We start from the raw sequence: 27577 nt of genomic DNA, 5'->3' as shown, positions 1-27577 counted from the left end.
TTGTTGGTTCACAGCTTAGCTGATATTTTTACATTTCAGTTTGAGACTTTCTCAATGACTCTAAATGTTAAGGCAATCCTGTCAGCAGGCAGCTATTCGGGATGAGGCCTCATACATTGATTTTTTTTTTAGGTTATTTCTTGTACTTATCCCTGGCTCCTGCCAAAATGCTAGGCAGTGTTTCAGATGGACTGTCACATCATTCTGTGATTTCCCATCACCGCTCCTCTAACTCATGTTTCATTTAAAATTCATGCCTAGAATGTGCTCCCCACTTTGGGATTTAAACTCTTTGAGGAAAAGTTGTCATTTGTAACGTATGAAATTGGATTTTTGTTTCCCATTAGTGGTAACGTGGCAAGACTTAGTGTGCTCAGATAGTATTAAAATCAAATAGTAAAGGATTTACTTGATTCCTTTGATCTATGTTAAAGGTATGTATAATATGATGTAGATACAGCTTTCAGCATCTGTAACCTTTTCCTCTTTCCTCTCTAATATTTAGGAAAAGAAAGACTTCAAATTTATTGAACTAGTGTTTCTCTCCTTTATTTATATGAAGAAGGTAGACTGAAAGAAAAATGCCAGGCTTTTGAATGTATCTTTATTCTTTGAAAGTATTAGCACTCCTTTTCTAGCAGATGTTGGCTCCTCTAGTCGATTCGAATTTGAAGATGCTTCGCTGCAGCATCAGTGCTCTTTTCCATGGCTCTGTGTGCTGTGAGATCTAGGTCTATACAGAGTGAGAATACAGTTGTCAACTCTGTGTGTCAGAGAACAGCAGTTACTGCTAAATAACTCTTTTCCCCCCCTCCTTCCAAATACTTTGGCATAAATAAGAGTCATCACTATGCTTCACAGTAGCTTAAAAGCAATCTGAATTCATCAGAGAGGTTCTGGCTATGCTAAAAGCAGTTTCTACCAAACAAAAAGATGCCTACTGCAAACTGTTTGAAACAATACCTCTTAAATTTCACTGTACTTTGATATGTGTTAAATACAATGAGGGACAAACAGCTTCAGGCTGTCATTCTACACACTGTTCAATCAATTGTATGCCTTATTTGTTCTTTAGACTTCAGGGCTTTTTCTAGTTTCTTCTTTTTTTCCTTCCTTCCAGCCTTCTATTTATTTCTTTTTTCCTTTCCTTGTATCTCATCTGTTCTGCTATGTCCTTTTTGAGAGTAGCTGATGAGGATAGAATGCATTTTTTTATGAAATAGGATCTCTTTTGGAGCAATTATAGTTATTTTAGAACCATCAACATAAATTACTTAAAATAAGCAAGAGACACATTTTCATTTAGATGCAATTAATCTGCTATTTGCTAGCTGTAAGCAGATTTTTTTAATAGTTTTCCAGAGTCATCTTCCATTTAAATTAACTTGGATTTTTTTTATCGGCCACAGATTTTGTCCTCAAGCAGTAAATATTACCAGAAAATTTTCAACAGTGAAAGTGTTCCCAGAAGAGCAGTTAACATTACAGTGCTTGAACTAGATTTTTCCTTCTATTTAATGACAGCGGTGTGATGGAGGAGGTGAGAAATGCAGAGACCCTGCAGGCGTTGGTACAGGCTGATAAGCAGTGAGCACCTCGTACCCACAGTTCAGAGACCCCTTGGTTGATCCAGGTTGCTGCCGGCTTCTCTTGTGTCAGGATACGCCGTTTCTCATGAAGATGGTTGTGCCTTCACTTACCTTCAGGCTCCACTGCTGCGTGGCTTTTGGTTAAGAACACAAGTTAGCTGATAAGCATTTAGGGTATCTGAAAATGCTCCCATGGCAATTATACTTTTGCTTTCCACTTCTTTACTCCCCCCCCCCCCCCCCCAAGTAATTACACTTCCACCTGTCACCGCTGGGCCTGTGTTGCTGATGCCTTTTTGGGTTTACAGGTGTAACGCACAGCCTGTTCTGCTAACTTGAAAGAGCAGAAAAAGGTGCATCTGAGGAACTGCTGCAGCGGCCGAGCCGGTCTGCTCGACGTGCGGGTGTGATACCTGTACAGCAGCGTGCAAAACGCACCGGCTTGGTGTTTTGTTTCACATGACAGCGCTTGATCCCACACTGATCCTGTATGTGCTCTACTGGCCTTGCCACGGTCATGCTGGTTTTCTTGATTTAAGAAACAACATTTTGGTATTGAAGGACCATTTAATAAAGCATGACAAAGTAAACACAAAGCTTCCAGTGGAAGGGGTTTTTTTATGAAAAAGAGATTCAGTTCAGGCAACAAGTGTGGAGGGTGCAATAGTGAGTTCTTAAAACTGGAAGCCTTGGTCAAATGATCCCCAGTTATTAGCTTATAAGACCTCCCATTTTGGACCACATAACAGATTTAACCTCTCCAATCTCTATGCCAATGTGTTTATACTTAAATTAATGCCAGTGGTGAAACTGGTGAGCTTATTAATTCCGTTCTTCTTTGAACACCTATAGAAATTCTTGCTTCTGTGCCTAAAACAGGGACAAGAATCGGGCTGATAAACACGCGGAGGCTACTGATAAGACAGAAAGACACAATTCTGTTAATAACTAAAGGGTTTATGGTCTCACAGTTTAGAGGATAAATAAACCAGGGGCTGTTCCTTAAGTTTTCCTCCCCCATTTTTTTAGAAGAGATGTTGAAGGAAAGAAGATGCAAATAGGTAAATGAGGTGGAAGAGAAGATGATATGGTTTGCTACAACAAGAACTACAAAAAAGTGTTTTGCATCAATAAATAGGAAGCTGATATTTTGCTGCAGCTTAATAAAGATCATGAACTACAACTTTTTTCTGTTTTGTTTATTTTTCTTTCCCCCAAGACGTTTTCTTTTGCTCTTGGGTGGAAGCACATGCATTTCTTCCTCACTTTGGTAGGCTTAATCTTTATGTTAGTAAGAGTTGGGCTTGCTGTTCATCTCTTTCAGTGTTCCCAGCTGAACGTTTGTGTTCCCTGTTCTCAGAAACATGACATAATACAATGTTGGGTGTGACTTGATTTGATTATTTATTATTTAATTATTTAGTTATTGAATTAAGTGAAGAAAGCTGAACCCCACATTTCTTACCTATTGCATGTTAAATCATGTTCTAACATTTTAACATTGCATGTTAAATCATGTTTTACCTGTTAAAACATGTAAATGTTTAAGAGTTTAGCAATAGGCAATGCTAGACAGTTTCCTTTTGCAATTCTAGGTTCAGATAAACTTTAATTTCTAATAATCTTTGAACATTTGTACCCCAAGTGTTCTGTTTCCTTAAAATCATTTCATTCCATCTCTGTTTTATTAGTGAAGTTGGTTTCATTGTCTTCATAATGTAGAAGAGCTCTTGGAAGGAAGCATGGAAAAAGAACAGAGCATTCCTGGAAGGTGAAACCAATTACTTTAGTTTGGCTGATAGAGGATGGTCCTACCCCGTTGTTATGTAGGGACAAGATATTAAAAGAGTTTTCAACTTGGAAATAGATCTTAAGTGAGTACAGAAGGAGCTAATGAAGTCAGCACCATGAAAATAACACACAAAGGCAGAAAAAAAATTAATCATGACTGGTTACCTTTTATCATGTAATCTAGTATTTTCCAGGTTTCAGGGGCGATGAGGGGGCTAGAGGAGAAGGAGGTGCTGATTTTACCTTCTGGAAATGAAGTAAAAGTAGTTTGCTTGCCACCACAAATGTATATGATGATATGATCTATCCTACCATACTTCAGTACATCCTTGTCTCAGCTGGTCCTTTCTATTCCCTAAATACACAGCTAGTTCAGAAATGCTTTCTTTTTTTTTTTTTTTTAATCTCCGAGGTTATTTTTTGAGCTACTGACTGCAGACTAATAAAAGTTGTGTGTTATTTTTCTCTTGAAAGACCCTTCCTGGAAAAAAGATGCCTTTTGTTCTGTTCCACTTGTTGCTATCAAATGTTAAAGAAACATAAAATATATCACCTAAAATACACATAGAAATACATAGTGCAATTGTATGTGAGTATAATTTTTTAAAAGATTCAGCTTGCTTTTGTCTAAAATTCTGCTATATAAATGTTTTCTGTAGAACCGACTTTTTATCTCTAATTTTAAAGGCTGCAAAAATAACTTTTCATCTAAGTAATATTCCCAAGTCAATGGATAGCAGTAGTGTCCTTGGTGTGTTCAGTTCTGCTTAAAGCTTTTGGAGTCTCATGAAAGTAGCAGGTTTGTGTCACGTTTCTGGGTATCCACGAGCACCAGGGTGGACATTTAGAAAAAAAATAAAATAAAATCCAAGAGTGGCATCAGGGGAGACAAAGATTAGACAAAAAGCAGTAGTCCAGGTGTGTGTGTGTTGGGTGGGTGGGGAGGATGGCAAATTTTACATTCAGAAAACACCCATTGACTAATCTGTGGTGTGAGGGATGGCAGCAGGAATCTAACATACATACATACATACATACATACATACATACATACATACGTAAAAGGTATAAAAAATCATGTGGTGGTTTTTCTCACAACAGCAGTGTCCCTGAACCTCTCGAGTTAGTCGCACAGATAGGTTTTGTTTCAGACAAGCAGACATCCAATAAATTGTTAAATATTTGTGAGCATCCACAGGTGATATAATATACTTGCATGCATGTATTAAACGCAGCGCTGAGCAGGTTATCCGGAGGAGTTGCAGACATGAGAAGTGACAATTACTAACAAGAGCTAGCAGGTTTCTGGTACAGTAAGCACAACACTTATTTTGATTTTTTAGGTTTTTTTTTTTCTTGCTCTGCTTGGCCTGGCTGAAGCAAATGGTTTGTTTTTCATGTGGCTTTGTGACTAAGAAAAGAAGCTTCCTGATTTTGGTTCCTGAAGTTTGGAAGTGGAACAGTTTCCATGCAACTTGGGAAAAGATGTCATCTGACCTTAAGCTGCGGTGATTTTTGGCTGATTTGCTTAGGAAGAGGAGAGGTTTTGAAAGAAAGCTTCCTCTGCCAAAATCTCATTATAGTTGGCTACAAATATCACATTACATGAAACACTCTGGCTAGGCTCTTAATCAGCTTTCTAAGTTATAGGTAGCAGACCCGTATCTTTACACTTGTAACCTCTTCCTGAAATTGAGAATTGAAGAATTTTCCCCTAAAGTCAGGTGTTTATCCAGTGCGTGGGGACACAGCCGCCCTGAGGAGACAAACAGCATTTTATACCAAGATTGCCTGCAAGTTCGTATTGATCTCCTGTGCTCTGCTGCTTAACAGCCTTTCACTCCCTGGGATGCTGAGAAATCTCTTCCAGCTTTCATAAAAATACGTACCGATTAGCTTTCCCTTGAGCTCTCCTGTGTCGTCAAAATTAACTAGAATTGATCAGTGTATTCCAAAATAGTTGGGAAGAAGGTCACACTGGGCATGATCCAATACCTTTTGGGATACTGCCAGAAATGGGTACCTTTTAGCAAGTGCAGGAACTCTGCATCCATCAAAAGATGAACCCTCTTTGCTGGTGTTGCCAACCGTGTGCTACCAGGAGGGAAGGTTTAGGAGCGATGCATCGTGCTGGAGATGATGTGCAGATTTGCCGTGCGCGGGGTGGGACGCAGTTGAGATGTACAGCTACTACCCTTGTGCTGCTGTGTTTGGAATAATTTGTCTGTAAACAGAGCTAGTTATATATTTGCTAATTTAAGAATACTTCCAAAAAAAAAAAAAATGTCATCCTCAAAGATCCTTTTCAGACTACAGTGTTTGCAATATGAATGGACAGAAGTATTGCAGGTGAGCATGCTAAATGCTTGCGTTTGGTAGCGCTGCTGAGGAAGTGAGAGGATGGGTGTTGTTTCTTAGGTGCTCTTTCATGCTGCCTAGAAACAAGATCGGCAGAGATTGTCAGTAGACTTTGCTCTGGTTCTAGTCTCTGCTAGACCTTGAATCATAATAAAAGCTATATCCCAAAGAATACAGATCTCTTGAAAAAGGACCCTTACATATTGAGCTGTTAAATATTACCAGCAGTTGTTATACAAGTTAATCCCTATAGACATGGGACAGGAATAATTTGTTGTTGTTAGTTGACACGTGCTTCTCTTTCATACTTACAGGTTTATCTATCTACTGTTAAATATTTTCAGCCTTAGGTGATACCTAATGAAAAGAATACAGCTCTTTTTGCAAACTGAATGCTGTTCTAGAGCTCTGGTACAGCAGCTTTTGCATAAAAGAAATGTAATTGCCTGTATGCTTTGGTCTTACCAAAATACTTGCTTTTTGGCCAATTGGAGGTATGTGCAAGTGTATATGCACTGTACCAGCTTTTCATGAGTTGAAATCTTAGGTCATCAGATTCAGCGTATTTTGGTCTGTCTCATTTCTCCTTGACATCTCTCCATTTCCTGTGATTGTTTTTCTGCCTGAGCTTCCTATGTTTGGTGTCAAAAGCTGTATTGAAATGCAGAATTTGTCAAAGACAATTTATAATTATTTAAATTCATTAAACTCTATTTGATTGAACGGTAAATTCCTTTTTAATCTCAGTTAATTTAGTTGTAGCTTAAAAATAAGAAGTTATAATATACCTGATGACTGCATGTGCATAATTTCTGCTTTCAGGAAAATAGAAAGTTTGTGCCCCTTCCCTGATTCTTCATGTGTATTTAGCAGCTTCTTTCTGTTTCTTCCTCCACTCTCTTGTAAGAGCTTCTGGTGTAGATTTTTCATAATATATTTTTCCTCTCATTGTGGATTTTGAGGCATGAAGAAGCCAACACAGTTGTCAATTTACAGTATCTGCACTGAAATTTATTTGAAAATAAAATTGCAGCTCAATTAATGTGCTAGGTGTTCTGTAACTTCAAGATTGGTTTTCAGGGTGTTCTTCCTAATCAAGGCTCTTCCCCCATCTCCTTGCTTATATCCCCCCTTAAATCTTGCATCAATTGCTTCTCAACCAAGCTAGGGGGATGGCAGTGACACCATAGGTCTCAATTGCATTTCTCCCAGACTGAATAAATGCCAGTGTCTCTGCCTCAGAATTCAAAGCCGTGCTGCTGTGGTTTAGCCTTAGACCTTGCTCTTCTCCAAGAAACGCTGCTCCATTGAAATTGAGGACTTCCTCCCTTCTGCGATTGTGAGAAATGGATCCTGGGAGGAAGGCTGAATATATAGGACTAAAGCCATAAGGGTTATAACATGATTCAGCTTTTGTATTTTGTATTTGCCATGTAAAAGGTGGCATTGAGGCTTTCTGTGTTTCTAGGAGGAAATCATGATTAAACTTAATTTCTTAACCTTTTTTTATTTGTTTTTTTATATATAGACGTCCACACTGAAGCAGTACAAGCAGCACTGGCGAAATACAAAGAGAGAAAAATGCCCATGCCTTCGAAAAGACGGTCTGTTCTTGTGCACTCTTCAGTAGAAACATACACGCCTCCAGGTATCTACAGAGTTAACATATGTAAATCTTGCCAGGTAAACTTAATAGCAAAGTATAGAAAGCAAATGCTTTGTTCCGCTACTTTGGAGTATGTTGCAATAGACTTCTTCCATATTCATGGCTGTAATTCCTGGTAATCAGGTGTTGGTTGGATTCGTTCTTTGTGTCTTTCCTCAAGATTTTTAGTCTCTCGTCTAGAGATACTGGAGCTGCTGAGGAAAGCTATAATAGCTAGAGTGAGCAGTTGCCCTTTATGCATTAAGTGCGTTCTCATACATAAAGTCTCACTTGGAAGACGTAATCCTGGCAAGCATGCCAGGGCTGTAAATAGCTTACTTTATATTGCATAAGATCCTTTCCTTTGAGTTGAAGAAAATGCTGAAGTATTAAGTTGCTGCATTAGCTTACAGAGTGTTCATCAGATGGTCTCAACTGTGAGCAATTTAAAACATTCAAGTAATCATATGCTATAATTGTCTAGGTTGTTTAGCTCAGAATGTTTCCTTTAAAACTTTTTTTAAGAAAAAAAGTCGTCTTCCTGTTGTCTCACAATGAATTCTCTAGAGGTTAAGAAAAATGTTTCTCCAGATACATGTTGTGCTAGCAAGCTAAATATTTTGGGGCCTGTATCTTGCATACAAAGAAAAGGAATTTCCCCTAAGCTCTTAAGTTTTGAATGATGTGCTCTTAGTACGGTCCTTTTTAATGTGGCCCTGGAGTAGAGGCACACTGACCTCTAGTGCCCTTCTCCATCAGTTTTCTTCCTTATCCCCCATCAGTAAGAGAAGCTCTGTTGTGCTGCTCTCTTGCATCCTGGGCTGCATTTATTCTCTCTGTTCTCCCTCAGGGGAAATTTTACTTCCCTTTGCTAGTTGCATGCTTTTGTGTAATACTTTTTGTGAGTTTTTGCTAATTTTCATTAGTTAAGAAAGTGTCTTCTGTAGTCCTGAATCTGCTTTGCCTTCACCTTTATGTTTTTTTCCTTTAAGATATGTAGCTTACTCTTCTAGTATTCGCTTGGAAGCTTGTCAGAGTAACTATTTCAGGAGGGTGGTTATTGAAGCATGTTGCATGCATGTCATGCATCTTGTATACATGTTCTTTTTGTATATGAAAGTTGTCAAGAATTGCCTAAATTGAAATCATTGAGAAAATGAAACTATAGTGCCTGTCTGTGTGTTGAGGCTTTGGGAGAGAAGTCCTAAAGCTTCTGCTTATGGCCCTTACAGGCAATAGTCTTCCTCATTGTCCAAAATAAACTCTGATGGAACAATCAGTCATGCTTTTTATATAGCATCACTCTATCCTATTCTCTTATTGCTATAATGTTCCCAGTTACTCTGTGTTTGGAGTGAGGTGTATTGCGACAAGAAAAGAACGTGCTGAAGTTTGGTATACCAAAATAGTTGGCATCCAGGAGCTGAGCTGTGTGGGCTAAGGGAGCAGGGGGTTCAGCTAGTTTTTTCTTGTCTCCTTTAGTATTTAAAACTAGAAGGAATCTCCCTGCAGGTTTTTTTTGAGATAACCAAAATATCTTTCTATTTTTGAAACACTCAGGACAGATTCGAAGTAGTTCTGATGGTTCCCCTGCAGTTACTGCTACAGCCACTCAGTCTGCAGTCAGAATTCTGCATGCTGCTTCAAAGGAGAAAAAGTCTTGGGGGTTTTGAGGGACTCTATAAAAATTTTAGATAGCTTCCCTGTATATGCTTGCAGGGAAGCCACATGTACAGCTCAGGTCATATCAAATACATTCCAGCATGCTTTGTTGTGAAGCATGGTTACAGAACTTAGATAAGATAAGCTCCTGTGAAATACTCTGCTCAGGAATGCACTTGAATTTATTGGTGTTAGGAAAGTGGATTTTTCACTCTTTCTTTTTAGGAAAAAATTGCTGTTAACCAGGAGCTGCTAGAGAGTGTCTTCTAATGTGCCTTTCCAAGTGTTTAGCGCAAATGCCAAATATATTTGCACTGGGCTTTAATAGGATACAGAAGTACCCTAACTAATGTTGTGTAAGAAGAATTGAGTTCTTTCTCTGGGAACTGTCATGCTGGATTTAAGCAAAGGCGATTAGTTATGGGATCTGGGATTTTCCTTTCATTCTCTCTATAAGAGAATGGATCACTGGATGAGTTTTGTAAATCACTGAAAGATCCAGCCATTAAAAAATATTCCATGGATTTGCTTCAGCTTTTAGTTATTTACAAGGATAGTCTTTCCATGGCTGACTGTTTTCCTTTATTCAGAAAGCCAGCTCAGCAAGAAAAATCTTGCATTGCAAAGAACCTGAGTCACCCCTGGCGCTGCGAGTTTTGCTGTCAAGCACCAGCAACAGATCATTGCACTGGCAAGGAGGTTGCATAGGACTTGCTGGATCTGGAAGGATCCCTCCTTCCTCTCCCAAAAGCTGAAACCAAAAACCAGCAGATTGTATTAACTGGTAAAAGTTTCAAGAAAGATTGTGCTGCAAAATAGGTACTCTGTTACGAGAGTGCATATAGCTTTGTCTAAATATGAGAGCTTGGCAAAAGGTTCCTGAACTCTGTTCACAGTCCACATGCTTTCTGCAACTGAATGACAGCCAGCTGCACTACCTACCCTGAAGTCATCTTTGAGAGAGTAGTAATCCTAAATTCACAATGGCTTGGATCAGGAGCTCCACATACCTTTGCTCTTTTGAGTTCAGACTTCCTCCCAAACAATTTTATCGGCTGCTGTAGCACTCTGCATGCTGAAATTAGAACATTTTCTCTCCGTTTAAGTTACTGGGAATGTATAGACTTGAACCATTAAACTCTACTTCAAAATCCTTGTATTAGTAGAAGTTAATGCAATTAAAATCAGGCTTTCTTAGTATTTAAAAGCTGAAATTGTGCTAGAAACAGTTACTTGCACTGCTCAGGAAGGAAGCATCAGATTGCAGTCATGATGTTAGGTTCAAAACCAACTCCCTTGATAGGTAGTAATGGAACTGCTTTTATCAGTAATCCTTCCAAAACTTTTAATGCACTTTTGTTTTCATCTCGGTGAGTCTCTGCTCTTTCCCGCACTGATTTCATGTGATGAGAACTTCAGCTGTAGTCTCGATGCATGTTTGATCCAAAGGGTGGTGGTTTCTGTGGCTATCTTGGGTCAGCTCCCAGCCAGGAAGAATTGCAAGCCAAGTACATAGCATTCTGCGCACAGCACATCCAGAACCGACATTTAACTCTGTGACTGTCGGAGAGCTAATTTACTGATGCTAACTTGCTACTTTTCCTGTTGTAATTGTGTTTTGTTATTAGAACGTTTCTGTTACTATGGGCATCTCATTTATTTTTACAATTTTGTTTATAGTGTAAAGTTTAGAAGCTTAAAGTTGGTTTTGGCTTATATAAAATATCTGCAATCTTAGCAGTTTTATAGAGACTTCATTAAATTTATGTCTGGGTAAGGGACACTGTCAGAGTATGTGTCCTTTAAGGAAACCATTTTTTCTTTACTTTTACTCTGAAGTGATAATAAATCACAAATGCATTTTTGCTAAACCCGAGTGTTTGTAATCCTGTCTTGTTAGATTTTCCTGGAATTGTTTATTTTTGCCTTCTGCCTGAAAGAAAGAGAAGGTTGCAAGCACTAAGGAGTTGGTTTGGCTCCTTTCCAGGAAGAGAGGGAATCAGCAGCCAAAAACTACAACTATGGGAGTAGACCAGAAATACACAAGGCACAGACCCAGGAATGGTGATCTACCACAGCTGTATCTTCTCAAAGATCAACTGTTTGTGTTTTTTCATTCAAAGCTGGTCGTGTTTGACTAGGGGTGGTCAAGTAGTGAGAGATCTGCAATTTTGACTTTGAAAAGGCCATTACATCAAACTGGATTCTTACGAATTGCTTTCAGATTTTTGTGCTTTCACTGTTTAAGAACAGTTAAGCGTTCAGAGGATTAAAAAAATGCCAAAGCTAAGGTTGCAGATTTTCTGCAGTAACTCCCGCCATCATGCAAGATCTCAGCATCTGGAAAAGACTCTAGAATATATCTTCATTAGTGGACACTTTTTTTTGACCACTCCTGTGGTCTTCTGTCTGCAGTACCTTCTCTTAATTGTCCTGGCCACTGTGTGAATTAAAACTGCTTTTTACAAACTGATTTAATGTGAGGTTTATCAGTGTAGGGGCAGTACATTGTTTTAGGAGCTATTCACGAACCGACTTAGTGAGAAGTTTATCAATATATAGGAAGTGCATTGTTTTAGCAGCTTTCCTTTAATAAACCCAGAAGAAGGGGGAATAAAAAAACATGCTGAGGTTCTAGTTCTTAAAATGCAGCAGTTTCTTTAGGAAGACACTGAATGTCCAGCTGACATACCTGTCACTTCTGTGACAAGCCTCAATTTCACATCACAACAATTTTGACAGGAGAAGTCGAACTAAAAAAGGGAAGATTTTTCTGTAACAAAAGTTTCCGTTTTTCACTCAGAACCAATAGAGCTGTGTCTTCTTGATCTTTAAAAAGACCTTTTCAATTGCTGTCAAGCAGATAATGAATGTGGAAAGAGTACAAAGGGGAAACTTTTGGCAAGTTCTGAATAACTGGAAGGTAACTAAAATCGGAGCCCTTAATCAGACTTTAACAGCAACAAATACACATCCACGGTGAAAAGATGCTTTACTAAGCATTGCTATATAGTGCTCATTAGTATCAGTTTGTGTGGTTAAAATACATACTTAATCTCTTTAAAATTATTTTTAGATTAGTGAAATGACTTATTGAACTTTCTAGTACTGTGCTTTTTTCATAATTAGTTTTCAAAAATGTCAAAAAATTCTGAAAGTGAAGACTTTCAAAAAAAACCCAACAAACATATAATAGGATTTATTCAGGGAAGATGAGTCCCAATTCATCTGTTCAGAATAGAAATATTCGTTCAATGGAATAGGTATGGTATGCCCGCTTACAGTGGTTAGTGAGTGTACTAGGTAGCTTAGGAAGTAGCTTTTTCAAGTCTTCTGTCTTTCCAAATATAGGAAGTAAATGAAACTTTGCTTCAAGTGTGTTCTAGCGATAATGTGTAGAAGTTGTTACGTTAACATAAAAAAAAAGGAATGGGCAGAATTAGTGCATGTGAATATACCATTTGCTTAATACATGCATCTCATGTTTAGCACATGAGAACGCTACGTGAAGAACATGGAAAAACTTCATGTTCCCGTCTGTTGGGTCATTCCCACATTACATGCCTGTCATCATTATTTTAATCACAGACACATCGTCAGCATCAGAAGATGAGGGCTCGTTACGTCGGCAAGGGCGGATCACCTCCACTCCGTTCCAGAGCCATTCCAACGTAGAGCCCTGGCTTAACCGGGTTATTCAGGGCTCCTCCACCTCATCCTCTGCATCTTCCACCTCATCTCATCCCGGAGGGAAACCTGCCGCTGCTTCCAATACCGCTACTGCCACCGCTGCTGCCACTGTGCTTGCAGATCTCATGGCACACACCCAGCTAGGTCAGTAAAGAACTGCCTGTGTGGTTAAAACAAACTCAAATTAAAAAACCCAAAGCAGGGATAAACACAAGTCAGGTATGAGTGCTGTCCTTCACCAGAAGGTATCCATAAGTAGCCTTACAATGTCCAGTCCACAGACCAGGTATGTATGACGTATATGTATTTAATTTAAACCAAACCAGTTGTTCATGAGATCTGAGCATGCCTTCTCTTGATAAAGTGCTTGATTTATCAAGAAACTATCTAAAGTGAAAATTTTAGTAGATTAAAAATCAGAATTTGAAAGGGATCAGATTTTTGATGAATGCTTTCTGATCTGCGTTCATTTACCCTAGATAATTTCAGGTTGTGGATTTCAAAAGTAACTCAAGTGGTAAACATTCAAACAACTATAAAAAAAAATCTAGAATATTTTGGAAAGTTATGAAATCAGAGGCACTGACAAAGTTAGATTTCAAGTTGAAATGTGATTTTTCCTTTAAATTTAGAGTCATGAAAAATAGTGCTTTATAATGTGACCAAAGTGAAAATGTAGAAGTACTGGTAAGCCAAAATGCAAATAGGAGTTTTGTCTTATCCTCTATAATGTTGAGGGTCCAGAACTTCAAGTTACTTTGTTTCTGTCCAAAATGCAGAGCACTGGTCTTGTGCTTTTAGGAGATTTGGTAGGGAGGGAGAAAGGACTGCTTTTTCAGTGTGGAAATAATTTTTACAATGTTTTTCCTAGACTCTAGTGAAGATAGATGGTGGGTTTGTGTATATGCAACAGATGTACAATAATGTAAAACTCTGAAACAGGACCTGGCGGAGGAAAAATCACTTTGCATTTCAAGTAATTTATCATTTTTGGAAGTAATTTAGAAAAATCAAATAAAATGAAGAATTAGGTTTGTATTTCACCTGGGACTATCCTATGAAGTTCTTATCTCATATTTTTAGTAATATGCAATTGATATCACTTGTATATTGTTCCTGAAGTTTTCGTGTGCCTTTTTGTTTGACTGTAGCTGTATGCATATGTAAATTATACAGAGTCGTCGTTACAGAGAACAGGTTAAATCAGATATGGAAAATGCAGATATTGAAATGTTTCAGTAGACTTAAAACCGAGTATAGACTTCCCTATCCATTACACATGAGAATTTAAGGCATAAATATTTTTCTCAAATATCCATTAATTTAGCTGGTGTCGCTTTTATCTTCAAATTCTGTTGACAGCCCAATCACGTATTCTTCAGACTTTTTTTTAGGTGATACAAATAGTTCATAGTTCTCCTCTGGTTTTCTCTTGTTCTAATACTGGTGTTCCTGTCTTTGTATCCAGTGTGAGGCTGCTGTTCTTGAGAGGGCTGGTTCATAGTTCTTTGCCAAAATGCTCTTTAAATGCCTTCTACCTTATATTACAGCTTTATAGTAGCCATGGACTTTTAACTGCATATTTGCAGTTTGACTGGGAGCTTCCCTTTTTCAGACTCCCAAAGAACATTATGAAAGGAAGAGAGGAAGCTACTGGCTCTCCCAAAAAAGGGATTCTCTGGGTCTCTTACGCAGAGTAGGTGCTGGCAGAAACGGGGATTGAATCATTTTGTCACGTCTGACATCCGAATTTCCATAGCGCTGGCAATTTTCTCCTGCAAGTGGAGCTCGGTTAGAAGGGGGGGAGTAGCTTTTTCCCTGTGTTCCCCCTCTGTGTTTCCCTGGCTCTTTTGATGTCGGGGAGTCTCTGAGAAAGGCCATCTGTATTTTTGCTACTTACATTTGCGCCCTTCTCTGTTTTGATTAGGAATATCTTTATTTTGGAAATGAGATGTGGAGAGGAATTTTGATTTCTCATTTTTCTGATTTTTCCTGTTTGTACCAAAAGTACCCATTTCATTGCCTCTAAATGTGTCTATAAATTTTTATCTTCCAATTTCCAAGCTTATTTATTTATAAGTTTAGGAATTTGAGATGCTGCTGCTGCGTCATAGTTCCACTGCGAAGTGTCCAGCATGCAGGATACACTGGAACAATATTGGAAAGCCAGTTAACTTCAGAATCTCTTGAAGTATGAAATTTGTGGGGTTTGTACTTATTGGATGGAAATAGGGTGGAATATTCCTACAGTTAGCCTTAGTCTTTGAGGGCAGCTGGGTTTTCGCATAATGGATGCATAGAGACCATATTTAGCTCATTAAAGTTAACAAATAAACTTGGAAGGATAGTTGTGTATATGATTGTCAATGAAATTTTTAACATAGCTGTAAAAACTTACAAAACAGAATAACAATATACTCAAAATGTAACCCGGCATCCTGTTATATAAAATATCTCAGGCCATATAAATACTCATCAGATTGCACAAGCAACTACTTAAGACCTAACCATCCAGACTATTTACTCACGAAAATCATATGCAAAATTAATGCCTTATTAACAGTTGAAAGTTCAGTTTAAATAGCTGAATGTGTGACTGCATGCAGTGGAGTGGTTTGAAATTTCATGTGTGGGAAATAAATATGTAATTATAGTATGTATCAGGAAGGAAGTTCAGGAATCATTAAGCATAAAGCCAATCTCCTGAAAATACTCAGAAAGGTAAAATTTTCAATGTCTTTGACAAAAAGGGTTAAATGTCTCTTTGCAAAAGAAGTCTTCCTCATTTCTGGAATACCTGCCATGTTCTATCAACTTTCATTCTCATTTCTAGCATTTGTGCATGTCCAATGACAGTTCAGTTTTAATATTTTTCATGTTAAAGTAATTCATCAGGATGTTTGTCTGCGGACTTCCTGCTCATAAGAATATGAAAACTTACTCAGTTTTTATGTTATAACTCCCTTTTTTATTGGTATGTATCAGAATACTTTCACAAAGGGCTGCTTTGATTTGTCCCTAGAGCATAATACAAGTTTAGCTGATTTCTCACTTAATTGGTTGACATAAGCAATATAAAGGACATCCTATATATTTTCAATGCTATGTTATTTTAAAATATTCTATATTTTGAGTGTGTATTGAATAACTTTTTTCATAATTTTGATTTGTCAGAGAATTTAAATTTAGCAGTTTGTTCCCTTGTGGTTCATCATCTCCAGTTTGCATTTACAGTGATGAGATCATACTAAATTGCAGTCTGAGCAGTAGACTGCAGTGCTAGATGTGCAAAGTTAGTGTAGTGTAAAATTAAATAAACTTGCATCTTGTGCAAAGCAATATCTTTGTCTTTAATCAGTAAAAGCAAGGACAACATCTACATCTGTTCTTGGGGCATTTTTTTCTTTTAGTGTAAAATTTTTTTTGGAGGCAGTAAGGGTAGCAGTGTGTCCAGGTTTTTACAAGGTCACAGTCTCAGCCATATAGTATTTCCCAAATTACTACTTGTAGATTGTCTGGGGAAATGGATAGTCATGATATTTGACCCATGATCTATTTATAGAAAGACTTAAAGATACAATTCCTTTCCCTAAGGGGAAGTGGGGATATGAGAGTTGCTGCTTTGAGAACAGCAGTGATTCTCTAAACAGCTCCACTGCAGATTGTAAGAGCCAAGCGTGCTAGAAACAGGGTTTCGATGAGTTAATTGAAGAGGAAATGCAAAAATGAAGTAGTGGCTTGTGCTTGGATCCTGTTGTGTTCTAGCTGGCTTTGTTTGCTTTTTATTGTTTTATTATTGTTCCAATACAATTTAATAAACTTGTGTTGAATATCTGTTTTGGTTAAGTGGTTTCCTGGAGATAAAAACAATCAGATGCAGCAGTCTCTAGGTCTAAACTGTCTTCCTGCTGAGGTTGTGCAATGTGACTTTCCTGTAGTGTTTGAATCTTTACACTAACATTCCTCATTAGAGATCGCTTTGTCTGATACCTAGTCTTTCATTTTCTGTAGTCTTCCATACCTTCTTTCTTGGGCTACTGCTCTCCTTTGCATTTATCTCTGTCACTTCTAATGAATAATGAAAAGGCATTTCGGTCTAAATTTAATTAACCTTTCTTCCCCAACTCATGTCTGTTCAGACTTTTTTTTTGATGGCTCGCAGCTTCTCCTTCTATGTTTTGTCACAGCACGCAATAGGTGTGAAGCAGACGTGTTTCATGGATCCTCATGAACGTATGTGAACAAAGTGCCTAAATAATTAATGAAGCTAACGTGGTTTTATCTGAGCACGAGTAATTCTGAAAATTGAACTTACTACTCATACTTGTACAGAAAGAATCTTGCCTTCTTAGCGCAGAATTGCTATGGATGGTCTGTTATCAGCTATATGTAGGATAAAGTAGCTGTAGATGGCAGAGAAGTTGCTCAGAGAAGTCATAAAGACCCCTGCCATTTTCTCCCTAGGGTTAGGGACATTTGTTTTCATGGGACCTGGCTCTGAGCTGCTTGTAAGATAACTGGAATGCTGTGGATCAGCATTTCCATATATTGCTGTTTTATGTGCTTGATTTCAATTGAAGATCTTTATTAATAGGATTTTGGCTTGTTTTCTGAGCATTCTCATGTTTTTTTGAGCTGTTTCCAAAAATACATTTTTTGCTGTGAGCGTTCCCAAATAGCTTTTTCCTTACATTATTTTCTGAGTACCTAATAAATTTTCTGCTGGGATATTCCACTGATGAAGTGATGCTAGCAGAAGTAGTCACCTTTTCTTCTTACTGGTTCTAACTTGGCGCTTGTCAGAGAGATCAAGTGGTACTTTGTCCTTTCCCATGTCAAAGAAATTTGTCATCCTTGCTCAGTACCTGGCAAGACAGGTATCTATAATGCAAAAGTTGGCATTGCAGTAATGAAGGCTAGAAAGTATGGAATGGCTTTACTTTTCCCTTCTGGTGATCCCTCTAAGACTGCTTGGAGCTGTACTGGTGATTTGTATTTCACCTTTGGAAATCTGTGAACAGAGCTATAAATACTAGTTATCTTGGTGCTAATCGCTTCCCCAGGACAAGTGGGCTAATGTACTTTCTTCACAGTAGTGCCTGTATCTCATTATGCCTTGAGAAATTCTTGTTGCAGAATTTGTGGCTTTTAAGGCACATCAGTTTCCTTGTCTCACTGCAGAGCTCTGTGACTTTTCCTTGTTGCACTTTTATTTTTATTCATTAGGATTCTGTATCTTTGGGTCTCTGATTCTTTCTCAGTAGTGCAAACATTTGCATTCAAAGCCATTCAGCAAGAGGGGTCACAGTGGCAGTGTACTGCAGTGGCACTATTCCCTAATGGTGGTCTGTAGCACAGAAAGATGGTGCAGTTCCAAGCAAAGCAGGCTTCTGCCTCAAAGTTACTACACGGCAGTTCTTAAGCCCTTGTGAGTTTATCAGCATTTGAGAATTGCCCTGCTTTCTCTATGTAAAAGTACCTTATAAATCATTTACGTATTTTTTGCTTATAGCACGCACATTAAAATTAACAGCTTGTCACGCTGGGCTGTAAATAACCCCACCGTGCCTCGGAAAACCCTGGGCTTCATCTTTTGTGAGCAGTGGTGTGCAGAAGCATGTGATGCCAACACCTACATGACAGGTGTTTTAAGTGAGCATTACAGGCGTTCCAGCTATTCTCACTGAGAGATGCCCGTGTGAAGAATGCACCCTGGCTGTACCACAAAATAAGAAGCTTTACCTGCAGTATCGCTGAGAGATTGAGAGAAACAGGGGGTAAGAACAGCCACAAATGGAAACCTGTAACATAATTGGACTTACTGGTCCTATGAACTACAGGTGACAACTTTTAATCCAGCAGTTACTTTCCTCTGAGGGAGTCTCTAATGTCTCCATGTCCATCCTCATGATGCATTTGGGCCTAACTGTGTTACCTTTACCATCTTTAATCTTAATCCGTATTTCTTGGTGAAACATTCTTCCTTTTACAACCTACATAACCTAGATAAGCACTTGATGTTGTCCTGGGTCAGCAGTTCCCTTCTTTTAAGCTTTATGCTTGTTTCTTTCTCTTCTTGTGGGACTTAAGATCATCATTTCTGTTTTGTGGCAAGATTTTGGGAGCCTATATTTCTGCTAAAAGTTGTGAGATAGACTTTCTTTGTAGACCTCTGCTGTTTACTTGTGATGAATCACCTGGTATTCACCAGGGAGTGAGGAAGAGAGCCATCACTTAGTTATTTCATTTCTTTGAATCAGTTCAAAAGGTGGAATAGCTCATAGGCATCCTGGAAGGCCACTGCTGTTCCTTTCAAGATGCAATGCAGTATCTTTCCCCCCACCTCTCTGAGAGATCAGAGTTTTGTCCAAAAAAAAGAAGAAAAAAGTGAGAAAACAGTGAGAATGCTCTAAGAAGCAACTGTGGATATATTGAAGCTTAAGATGACTGATGAGCTTCTGTGTCTGTTTCTTATGTTTCTACAGATAACCACTCTGCACCTCCTGATGTAACCACGGGCCTGGTGGAACACTTGCATCATGAGCGCCCACAAGTAGCTTCAGTACGAGGAGTTCCCAGAGGCTACAACAGCAGCATTTTGGAAACTGCAGATGGTGATTGTATTATGAACTTCTCACCTTTCAATCTTTTTTCTGAATAAGTCAGTATGTCACAGAGATGTGACACCAATCATGTACTATGTACATGCTACCTCTGAAGCATTATGATAGTGTGTGGTGGATGTGTCAGTCTACAAAGGAGAAGAAACTTCTGGGTTTCCCAAGCTCTGCCACTGGGAAGCCAGTGAGATTCATGTCCCCGTTTTGTATATTTGTACTGTTAAAGAAAATGAAAGCCCTGTAGTATTAAATTTTAAATTTTAATTATTTATATTTTAATGTATTTATATTTTAATAGCCTTTAATATAAGCATGTATGTTTATATTTATATTATGTGATAATTAAAAAGTATGAGGCAATATAAAATTGTAAGTATCACATAAGCAACTATAAATGTCAGATGTATTCTGTCTGCTTTTGTCTTGTGATTATTTTTTGCTAGCACTGTAAAATATTTTAAGATTCACTTCCCCTCCCCCCAAAGTTCTTTATTGCATTTTCATACCTTTCAGAACTGAGTTAACATAAGATATAGTGAATACCTATATTCTGTAAGGAAAAAAAAAAACACAAAATTCTTCAGGTTTATATTGGAATCTCATGGACTAAGCAGTTTGAAAAGCTGGATTAAAGTATGAGATCCTATTGACAGCAGGAAAATACCTAGGAAATAACATTCTTTTAAAGCAAATCAAATACGTATTTGAAACTATTATCGATTAAAGCTGTTTTCCCAAACAAGTTATTCTCATCTTGAACTCCTCTTCCACTTGAAAGCTGTGCTGAGCTTAGAGTGTTGTTGTCAGTGATGTGGCAGCATATGTGTTTTAGTGTATGTTTGTTAACATATGGTAAGTAATGAGACTTTTCTGTTTGGCAGGCGTACCAGTGAATAGCAGAGTGTCCTCTAAAATCCAGCAGCTTCTAAATACCTTGAAAAGACCAAAGCGCCCACCTTTGAAAGAGTTTTTTGTTGATGATTTTGAAGAACTGCTAGAAGGTAAGTATTTTTTTCAAATAAAATTTTCACTGTTTATATAAACTATCCAAGGAAGTACTGACATTTGTTAGCAAGTCATCTTTCCTTTTTCTCTTCCCAGTAGAAAACAAATCATGATAGGGTTGTTACCATAGAGAAAGAGAGGTCATATACTGTCATAAATGAAGCATAATCTTCAACTTAAACCTTCCCCTCAGTATAGTTGTACTCTGCTCTACTCCCTTGCTTTGGGAATTCTTCCAACTCAGCCTGACTTGGACCAGTGTGATGAACTAGTGAATCCTAGAGGTGGTGACTTACAGATACTTGGTGAATTTCTATTCACACTTTTGCCAAGAACTTCATTGGGGCATCCAGAAATGATGTAACGTTTGGTGATGGACCTACAATCACCTTTTGCCTGAGAGATTCTAAACTCTACCTTGTGATTGTCAGAGATTTTATAGGGGTACTCTCTGGAGTAAATTGGTGCATAGCCTACTGTAATTTCTGTTGCAACAGACCTCTGGAAGTCTCTGGTCCAACCCTCTGTTCAAAGCAGGTCTAACTAGATCGGGTTGCTCAGGGCTGTGTCCAGTCAAGTTTGGAGTACCTCCAAAGATGGAGATTCCCCAGCCTCTCTGGCCGCTGTTGAGCTATTTGGCGACCTTTATGGTGGAAAATATGTTTCTATATATCTAATTGGAGTTTTCTGTGCTGCAGCTAGTGCCTGTTCCCCCTGTTCTGTCACACTGCACCTCTGAAAGGAATCTGGCTCCTTCTCCATATCATCCCATTAGGTAGTTGTAGATGGCAATAAGATTCTCCCCCTTAGTCTCTTCTTAGGGCTGAACAATTCCAGCTGCTGCTACAGCCTCTCCTTATAGGTCGTGAGCAGCGTCCCCCTAATGATTTTGGTGGTTCTCCACTGGACTCTCACCAGTATGTTAATATTTTGGGGAGCCCAAAACTGGAACAATACTCCAGATATTGTCTCATGAGTACCAAAGAGAGGGAAAGAGTTGCTTCTCTCACCCTGCTGGCTACTTTCTTGCTAATATAATAGACCAGTTTGTGGTTGACTGTGTCCTGAGGGCACACTGTTGACTCATGTTCAACTTCTTGCCCACAAATGCCCCCAGGTCCTTTTCTGAAAAGCTGCTTTTTAGCTGGTCAATGTCCAGATATATTGAGATGAAAAAGGTTTCTTACTAGTGACTGGAATTGATCATGGTAATATTGTTTGCATGCAATATTGGCTTTCTGGAATGCAGAAAATTTCATAATTTTAAAGGTTCAGCAGAATTAAATGCGTGGAGTGCACTATGCAATACATCTTGTCTGTGCACTGCATGAAAAGATAGAGGTTGAGTGTGCTCTGCAGGTATTGCTCAACTAGAAAAACTGTTTCATTTTCTTTTTGCAGGCATGTGTCTAAGCAGAAAGAATAGCATTTCTACCCAATATACAAATTGCTTACTAAAAAGTAGCCTTCTTTAAAACCAGCTGCATCAGTTAATCTTGGAGAATTTTTGTCCTCTTCTCATAGTCTTACAAATAAAAAATATTCTTGTGGCTACAATTTTTTGAGCAGCTGCTACTAGATTTCACATACTATTTGTCTGATGTTTTAAAATGTGAAACCATTACAATCCTAGTTTTTCCCTAAAGACTTTCCAGGCAAATTTTTGTGGAAGTATATGTATGTCATTGTGGAGAATAGAGGGAGCATCTCTTAGAAATTTTATTTTTTTAAGTTATTGCAGATACTGGGTGTTAGCTAAATCCAGCTATGAATTTATTTTGCTAACCAAGATCAACACACTTCAGCTTCTTAGGTAGCTTGGGGCACAATTATAACAGCAGTTTACTCAAAGATCAAATATTACGCAAACCCAGCAATGTTACATGGTTGTGAGAAATGATCCAGTAATCAAACAAAATATTTCCTTAGCTATGGCGTTTCAAACTTAGATAATCCCTGCCAGGGGCATTTCATCTGGGTTGTTCTGTATGTACGTTTTGTGTACTTTTTCTGTTTTTATATACTATTATGGAAGCACAGTATGTCATTCGTCATCAACCAGTTGGAAATTTGCTGCAGCAAAAAAGATCCTATTCTCACTGAAGCCATTCTATTCTATCTGATAATGCTTCTTGATTTGGTGTAGGCTTGCATTTAAATAGACATGCAGAACAAATAGCAGAAAACATATTTTCCAAAGAGATTTACAAAAGAGTGAACACAGGATTCGAATTCCGTTCTTCTGGCCAAGTCCTTTGAATAATGTGGAATCAGAACTCCAAAATGATGGTAATTTTTTTTGAGGCCCACAGATGATTAGCATAGCATCATCATAAAGCAAAGGAAACATAATGATAGCTGTGAGGAAGAGGAAGGCGAGAGTGAGTCATAGAATAGTCTATTAAGTGTAACTTGCACCTTTCATAAGGATTGATATTATATCGTTTTACTGTTCTCTGGTTTTAGTACAACAGCCTGATCCGAATCAACCAAAGCCTGAGGGAAATCAAATGAATGTCCTTAAAGGTGAACCTTTAGGTGTGGTAACCAACTGGCCCCCTTCTCTGCTGGCTGCCCTGCAGCGCTGGGGAACTACCCAGCCAAAAGCCCCATGTCTGACTGCGTTGGATACCACTGGCAAAGCTATTTATACGCTCACCTATGGTAGGTATCGGTGATAACTGTAAGAAAGAATTAGATGGTCATTAGGGAATGAACAGTTTGATTTACCTAGAATGGGCCAGTGACAGATACTCTTTGAGATCGCTGTTCAGATGCAACTTATGAATTCATTGGTCACTTACTGTTGTGTATGTCAAAACAGATAAAAACAATGTTAATGAAGAAAAAAATGTGTATCTGACATTGATTCTTTACAAGCGGCTGTACATCAACTTAAAAATTGTGTTCTTATGCTTAAAAGAACCTGCAAAGGAAAGCTAAAAAGACACTTGTGTGAAATAGTAGTAAGGAATAGATGACTAGTAATGCACTCTTCTGATTTGCAGAGTGGATGCTTAATTTTAGCATGCGTACATATTCTTGCATATTCTTAGAGAGGACTTGTAATTCAGAACGCATTAAGGATGTTACGGTGGAATGTGAAACTTATTTGCATCAATGAACTTGAAGTATTACAATAATTATGTTTTAGAAGAGAATTGTCCCCCAAGGCAGCTCAGTAGAATGTTACTTGTATTTCATTGTACAGTACACTAGAATATTACAATTTCATGTTTGAATTATTGCATGTGATGTATGCTTATGGGAAATGTAATTGAGCAAGCGTATTAGTTTTGTTCCTTTGCAACTCTAGAGCTTTGAGAGGTTGAAAATTTTTAAAAGATCGTGTTTAGTTTTGTTTGTTGTTGCTTTTTTTTTAAAAAACACAAACAAGCTCAAAAGTATATTTGGACTCTCTGCCACTGCATTATGTGGCTATTTGTATAACTTAGAGGTATTTGTTTTGAGACACTTGAGTCCTGAATAACTTTGCTGTATATAAACTGAAATTACACAGCAAAAAATTCTTGAATGAGGAAATTTAGGGTGCTGACAAACACAGAATAACCAGTGTGTGTGGTTGCTGCGTGTCTAAAGGATTGGGTATGGATGACAGTCCAAAATAAAGATACTGTACTAGAAAACTGCGTGTTATAAATGCATGCTGGCTACCACAAGTAAAATGTGTTTCTTTGGGTTCTTCATGCTTTGACTTACCTTGTGCAGTGGAAGGCTTTTGCTGGTGTTCAGTTTTTTATGAACAACCTTTTTTAATCAAAACTCCTTTTCTGAGGGCTACAAATTAAATATTGATAGATTTTTATATTGTGTCAAATGAGTAGATAGATTGATGTCCTTGTAGTTAGTAGCTTTGGATTCGTTTTTTTCCTAATTATTGAAAGCTGTGTAGACCGCTGCTGAGTGCTGAACTGACATTTCACAGAGCCAGGTTTTATAGCATTTATTCCTACTCTTTGTTTCTGAATTTTAATTAATTTTTTTGTCCAGGTTAGGATTTTATTTTTTATCCCTAGGCGGCAGCTTTCTCTAAGATCCCTTAGTAAGGAGCCATATTAAATGCATTTTGGAAATCCAGTTAGATTGTGTCAAGCAGACTTGCTGTGTGTATGCATGTGCGTTGATACCTTGGAAGAGCTTAGTAGGTTTGTGAGCTGTGATTGCCTTCACAAAAGCAATCTTGGCTTTTCCCCAGTGTTTTTATTCTTGTGCCTGCTAATTCTATTCTAACGCAATCAATTTGTGTAGTGCATGTCAGGCATTCAGATTTGCCGATTAAATGTTACAGTTTTGGTTACTACTATTTCATCTGTGTATTTGTTCTTTCTTTAGGCAAGTTGTGGAGTCGAAGCTTGAAGTTAGCGTATACCCTGCTAAACAAGCTGACCGCTAAGAATGAACCACTACTCAAGCCTGGAGACCGGGTATATTTTGGTTTGAGCTGCATCAGAATAAACAGAAATTAATATTTAAATCTAAAATAAATGATATTTCTGACTTTCAGGTCTAGTGGTTGTTTCATTTCTGTAGTGCTTTGCAATGTGCTGGATTTTGATCTGTAAGATGGTCATCTCCAAACATGGCTTGTAATGCCTCTATCACAGTGCAATACGTATCAGCAGAGAGTCACTCCCTTTTAATTCTGCCTTTTCCGTTCTGTCCTACCCGTCGGTGCCAGGGCTGTTCACCCTGATGGGAGTATCAGAGAATCCCATAAGGAGCTAGGCACTCAGCTCCCTGTAGGAGCTTAGTGACCCACAGGACTGGCCAGCTGCGCTTTGCTCCTGCCATGCTCGTTTTTCCCAGTCTTACTTCTAGGTAAACCCCAAGGAAGAAATGTTGGTGACTTAGAGGAAGTAAGAGGAGGCTTGGTTCTAGTTACCTTTCTTTTCCTTTTTCTATGAATATCTAAGTATCCAAAATGTAGCTATTATGAAGACAGCTTTCAACTACTTAATTCAGTTGTAAAAGCAATATGCTTTGCCTTTCTCCTTGCAACTCTGAGTACAGATAGATCTTGAAATCCATTAGCAAGTATTTTTTAAGTTGCTAGTTTAGCCTTTTACCTGCACAATGGCAATTTGAAGACAACAGACAGAATTTGTAGCACTAACAAATCTTTTCCTAAAGCTATTTTCTTATTGCTAACAAAGGAAAGAGTAGATACATAAAGTCAAACTAGTGTTGTCCTTATCCCACAGCTTTTTTTATATGGTTATCTGAACAATATATGACAGATAGGAAAATATTTTCGTAAAGTAACCTTCTCTCTTAATGTGATAGCATGTGTTTTGTCCTTCATCTCAGCCACAAGCATAGAATTTCTACTGAGATCCTGTAACAAAGATTGAAAAGACCAGCAACGATAGTTTTCATTATCGATATGTTTTCTATATACCCGTTGCTGAACTATAGACAAGATAGCAAAGATGGTCTATATGGATAAACAGTGAGGAGCAGCTTTAGCTGAAGGAAGTAATATAATACTATGTTTTGCAATACTCTACTATCACAATATTTATCATTTCTGTTATTAGTTTAGCTATGAACCTGAACAGTGTGGTGAATGCATTTTTTAAATTTGTGTGTTAAATTGGAAAAAAAACCATTTCTTCTTGTTTTCACGTATTGCTGCAGGTGGCTCTTGTATTTCCTAATAGTGATCCAGTGATGTTCATGGTAGCATTTTATGGATGTCTCCTGGCAGAACTTATTCCTGTCCCAATAGAAGTTCCACTAACAAGAAAGGTAGGCGAATGCATCCAAAGTGGCTTCATAAATAAATGGAGGACTGTGGATCCAATTGGCTTTGTATGAGACCCCTGAAAGCCTGTACTTGAAGAAAGCAGTATGGTGCACCAGCTGAACTTCTACTTCTCAATATTTGATATTGGAGTGTAGGACATGTTAAATGTTCAGATGGTGTTTAATATTCAGGAATATTAAAAGAGAAAGGGGGGAATTGCATGAAGCTAATAAGTTAACTTTATTAGAATACGTTCTTGTAGACATTTTTTAATTTGTTGTTTTTGAAGAGAATTGTGAAAGTATTGCTCCAAATATAACACAGATATGCTGTAATTTCGGCTCCCTTATGCCGAATAATGGGAGCAGAGGCGAGAGCCGCACTAGATGTTGGAAATAGCTAGGTAATCCCAGATCCATTGAAGTTATTGGGGAAGATGTGAAATCAGAGTTGAAAAGCTGCAGGGGCTCAGGATCCAGAATCAGCATCAAACTGGCTCAGTGTTTTGCCAGAGCTTATAAGCTTTCCTGTAGTGTTGCAGAGGGATGCACGACTTTGCTTTTGCCACTACATTGCTTCCATTGCTTGCCAGATCTACTGCTGTGTCTAATGTGTCTGGCAGTAAGCAAAACTTAAATATTTTGAGTGTAGACTTCAGTGCTGTATCTCGTGTAAAGGTCTTATTGGCTAGAAGCTTGTTTTTTCCATGTACATCGGCTTAATGTTTTCTAAACATAGTAAAGTTGCAGTAAACTGCACTGAAGCTTGATTATTTGCAGGTTTTTCATAACATTATGGTTTCTCTGTAGGATGCTGGCAGTCAACAGATTGGATTTCTTTTGGGCAGCTGTGGAGTAACATTAGCTTTAACGACTGATGCTTGTCAAAAAGGCCTTCCTAAAGCTCAGACTGGAGAGGTAGTTACATTCAAAGGTATGTTTTTAAGCTACTTATATTTCTTTATAGGATAAAGAATGTTATATATTGCGTCCTGCTATTAAGTCACCTTTATGACTTCGTGCACTTACAGCTTACAAAGAAAAACCGGCATCACTGCCAAGAGGGTATGTCCTAACCGAGTTAATTACTCTTTTTCCCAGCAGCAGTATGATGCTGGAACTTTTTGTGCCTCTTTGATGTTATCCCAGAATACTTGAAAAAAACCTGATTTTAGAAGCGTAGTGACAGTAATCTTTTGTTTTTCTTTGAAGGGTGGCCACGTCTCATTTGGTTTGTGATTGATGGGAAGCATCTGGCTAAACCGACTAAGGACTGGCATCCGCAAGTACGGGATGCCAGTGCTGAGATTGCTTATATTGAGGTGATTCAACATAATATGCCTAATCTGTAGTTACAGTACTGTGGTTTGTGTCACAGCATATTTTCTTTCTTTAATCTCCGAAAGCTACGGAAGAGATGACTACAACATTTTTTACTGTGGGACAAGAAT

The 27577-nt window shown here is 38.1% G+C and overlaps 1 protein-coding gene across 2 annotated transcripts in view; it reads left to right on the top strand.

Moving 5' to 3' along the window:
* Window positions 1-27577, top strand: part of DIP2A (disco interacting protein 2 homolog A) — a 129295-nt gene that overhangs the window by 56916 nt on the left and 44802 nt on the right. For both annotated transcript variants that reach the window (XM_026107421.2, XM_064515426.1), the window contains exons 4-12: window positions 7267-7386; window positions 12634-12879; window positions 19221-19349; window positions 20237-20356; window positions 22827-23024; window positions 24714-24805; window positions 26019-26129; window positions 26937-27060; window positions 27339-27448. In XM_026107421.2, coding sequence (XP_025963206.1) covers window positions 7267-7386; window positions 12634-12879; window positions 19221-19349; window positions 20237-20356; window positions 22827-23024; window positions 24714-24805; window positions 26019-26129; window positions 26937-27060; window positions 27339-27448 — 1250 coding nt within the window. The remainder of the gene's footprint in view (window positions 1-7266; window positions 7387-12633; window positions 12880-19220; window positions 19350-20236; window positions 20357-22826; window positions 23025-24713; window positions 24806-26018; window positions 26130-26936; window positions 27061-27338; window positions 27449-27577) is intronic.

Source organism: Dromaius novaehollandiae, chromosome 7, assembly GCF_036370855.1.
Source record: "Dromaius novaehollandiae isolate bDroNov1 chromosome 7, bDroNov1.hap1, whole genome shotgun sequence".
In the NCBI taxonomy this organism is placed as follows: domain Eukaryota; kingdom Metazoa; phylum Chordata; class Aves; order Casuariiformes; family Dromaiidae; genus Dromaius; species Dromaius novaehollandiae.
The sequence above is the reverse complement of the archived record's forward strand: the minus strand, read 5'-3'. Positions and strand labels throughout refer to the sequence as shown.